This window comes from Austrofundulus limnaeus, unplaced genomic scaffold (genome assembly GCF_001266775.1).
Source record: "Austrofundulus limnaeus strain Quisiro unplaced genomic scaffold, Austrofundulus_limnaeus-1.0 Scaffold68, whole genome shotgun sequence".
Lineage (NCBI taxonomy): Eukaryota > Metazoa > Chordata > Actinopteri > Cyprinodontiformes > Rivulidae > Austrofundulus > Austrofundulus limnaeus.
In genome coordinates this window covers 901,807-905,701 of record NW_013952470.1, presented here as the reverse complement: position 1 = coordinate 905,701, position 3,895 = coordinate 901,807, and the positions used below count along the sequence as shown (strand labels likewise).

At 36.8% G+C, this 3,895-nt stretch overlaps 1 protein-coding gene across 1 annotated transcript in view; it reads right to left on the bottom strand.

Annotated features, from left to right (window-relative positions):
• The window catches only part of atp13a2 (ATPase cation transporting 13A2), a gene marked incomplete at both ends in the record, with an annotated part of 28,393 nt that overhangs the window by 13,487 nt on the left and 11,011 nt on the right, over positions 1 to 3,895 (bottom strand). The window contains 1 exon segment of the mRNA XM_014010359.1: positions 2,719 to 2,732. Within this exon segment, the coding sequence (XP_013865813.1) occupies positions 2,719 to 2,732 (14 nt within the window).

The following is a 3,895-nucleotide window of genomic DNA, read 5'->3' as shown; positions in this document are numbered from 1 at the left end:
AAACTAAACACAACATCTAAGCTAAAGTTGAAAAACTGACTGAACCTGTATCAGCTCCACAGAGACTGGCCACCATCTCTGGTGAGCCTTTGACAAAAGCCAGAGCAGAGCGCCCCCCGTGGGCCACCGTCACCACGCTCATCCTCTGCAGGGCCGAGGAGAATGGAAACCTCTTAACGATGGCCACTGCTTCGCTGGACGACTGAGAGCAGAAGAAGAATAAACACAGATATAAGACTTCCAGTCCTCAACAGGAAGTATTTATCATCCTGTGAGATAAACTCAGTTGTGAAAATAAAGTTTTTTCAAACAAAGACTTATTGCTAAGGTGAAGTCATATCTCCCAAACAAAGACCTTGAATAAGTGACTCATGCTCTTATAACACCTCGTTTGGATTATTGTAATGTTTTGTATGTCGGTTAAGATAAATCTTCTCTGCATTGGTTACAAGTTATCAGAATGCAGCAGCTCGTCTTTTAACAGGTACTAAAAACACAAACACATATCACCGGTTCTGGCTTCTCTCCATTGGCTTCCTGTTCACTTTAACATAGATAAGATTTTTTTTGCTTACTTTTAAACAGAGGTCTATAAAGTAAAAATTAACTAAGTAAAAGTAAAATTACATCAAAAGAAAATGACTTTGGCAAAAATAAATTTCACTGATGAGAAAATTATTCAAAAGTCATAAAACTGTTCACAAAAATTGGGACAGTAAAAGTAAAAGTACATTTACACACTCTAAGAAATAAACTGTTGAATTTGCTGAACCAAACTGGTTCCACTGAGCCAGGTTGAGTAAATTGAGCGATATATGTATATTCTTCGCTCAATTTACTCTACCAGGCCCAGCAGATCCAGTTGACATGACTTTGTTGAGTAAATTCAACGCTTCAGTTTGTAGAGTACAGAAACATCTTTCATGAGTTCAAACGTATTTAATTTTGTAACAAGTAGGTGTTACATTTTAAAAGAAGTAAAAGTAATATTTTTAGCTTTAAAATATAACAAAATAAAGGTAGCTATTTAAAAAAATAATTGGTAAAATTACAAATCCTCAAAAAACTACTTAAGTATTGTAATGAAGTAAATGTACTTATTTACTATAAACCTCTGCTTTTAAAGCTTTAAAAGGTCCGGCCCCATCTTACCTGTGTGATCTCGTTAACATCCATACTTCAGTTGGAGCACTTCAATCATCCAACCAGCTTCTCTTAGATGTTCAGATCGAGGCTAAAATTTAGAGGTGATTGGGTTTTTGCAGTTTTTGCCRCAGACCTTTGGAGTGGCTTAGCTTTTAGCATTTGTTCTGCTGAGACTTTTAAATCTATGCATAAAACCCATCTTCACTCCATGGCTTTTCATTCTGGTAGAGTTTGAGATGCTTTTAAAGCCAATGTTTGAATGTTGTAATTTGTGTTTTCTAAATTGAGCTTACTTATTTTTTTTAACAGTTTTGTGTTGCTTTGTTGTTTTATTAACTTATTTAAATGAATTGTGAAGCACTTTGGTCAACTCATGTTGTTTTTATGTGCTATATAAGTTAGTTGACATTGTGGGATTCACTGAGTTGGGTTTGAGTTTATGTTCGGTACAAACACGTTACACAGTTTACTCCCTTAGTGAGAAATAAAATATGAAAGCAAACCTGATTAGATCATTTTAGGACTGATAAATTAATTAAACATCACTTTTGTACCATTTGATGACGTGTTGCTTTGTTATTTATAAAAAAAAAAACAGTGGTGTTTTCATCAGTAAGTCCTTTTTACATCAATAAAAAGACACAGAAGTGTGAAAATGTTCAACTTTGAACTCACATTTCCATAAACGTAAAGATGTTGAGTCGGAGGTCTCATAACGGCCAAAACTTTATGACCTCCATATTCTGCGTGCACAGCGTCTCCATCTCCCTCTGGCTCCTGGAGAGTCTGAGGAGTCAGAAACAAAGTAGAAACAATGATTTTTATTATTTTGATTTTTGCTGCTGTATCATAGGTTTGAAATTAATTTACTAATTCTTATTTTAGGGCTAAACTGACTACAAAATGTTGGGATGAGTTATAAATGTTAAGGTCTTTAGGTTAAAAAAATATATATATATATTGAAAGAAATGCATAACATTAACTGTATTATGTATCATACCCAGCCTGTAGACTCCACCATCTTGAGCTCAAGAGGGTCTCCAAGGGGCTGACCTTTGAGCAGTGTAACAGTGTGACAGCAGGCCAGGGCAGACCGCATGTGACCCYGAGGCAGGAGTTTAGGATCTGGGACCATTTCTGAGAAACCAGCAGGTCCTCCCTCCATCACTCCCCACACATCCAGACCCTCTTCTGTCAGAGTTCCAGTCTGGGGAAACAAATCCGACTCAGTTCTGCAGCATCAACACATGGAAARGAACCAGAGAAACGAAAATAATCCCAGCCTCACCTTATCAAAACAAAACACRGAGACCTTGCCACAAACGTTGATGCGTGGAGGACTGATGCAGAAAATATTGGCCTTCTTCAGCCTGCTTTGGGCATAAATAGTTCCTGTGGTGATGGCAGCAGGCAGGGCAGGAGGCACTGCAATGGTCACAATATCCAGGCTTCGAACGATTAACTGCACCCAGGTCACCTGGAGACACGTGGAGCCACAGGTTGACTCTCAGTGAACTACAGGCCAGGACAGATTTTACACTTTGACTGGAGGACTTACATTGGCTTTGAAGAGGATCACAAAGATATAAATGGTGCCAGTTAGAGCTACAACAGAAAAAGAGCATAATCTTAGTAATTCACCTGCAAATGAACTTTAAAAACATTTTTTACAGAGTTTATTTTTAAAAAACCTATGAGTTAGTTATTAATGAAGCTTACCAATGAAGCCAAGAATGAGAAGGAACTTCATAGCATCTTTGTAAAAACGAAAGTTGATTGGCTGAGGATACAAAATGGAGCTGACCAGGTCACCTTTGGCCGTGAAGAACCCTGCAGTTCAAACAGAAACAACAAAGCTTGTTGTTGGTTTTCTTTCGGCTGCTCCTTCCTGCAGAGGCCACAGACCGCAGCCCTCTGAAGACAACAAATATTTTTTTGTATTATCATGTTGTACGTTTAAGGCCTAAAATGTTCCGTGTATTTTCCACATATTTACAACCAATGCARGCCATCGTGTGCATCCTCTAAGGATTTATTCATAAACATCATAAGAGCTTCAGTAGTCAAACACTCCTAAGGAATATAAAATTTAAAACAATACACTAAAACATTTTCATATATGGATTATTTGTTGGCATCCGTGGTTAAAAGAGAGATACCGTAGATCCTATGTTCTCTACTAACCAGTGGTGGACAAAGTACTCAAAGTAAAAGTATTGATACTCATGGTCAAATCTAAACTACAGGTAAAAGTTACTCGGTCAAAAATCTACTCAAGTTAAAGTACTGAAGTACTTACTTTTGAAAATACTTAAGTATGCATTTAAAAACACTCAAGTATTCAAAAGTACAAATTAAAACATATAATATCAGTATATTGCTGTATTGTTTTCTGAGTGATTTTACAGAACCTTGTGACTCTCAGAAACCACCTGATGTATCGACACATAGAACCGCTCTGCTACCAATTCTTCACCTGTAACGACTTTAACATAAAAATGTAAAGAAGTGTGTGAAGGAAAATGAAATCGTCACCCATGTATTTAAGTTTTGAATGTATTTTACTTATGTTTCTTTCTTGTTTTATACTTATAAAACGTATTGTATGCTTACTGTCATGATATATTCTGATTCATTTCAACTGATGTTGTACGCTTCCAGTAGAGCACCTTAAAAGTGTCATTTCTTGTTCCAGCTTAAAACACACACACACACACACACACACACACACACACACACACACACACA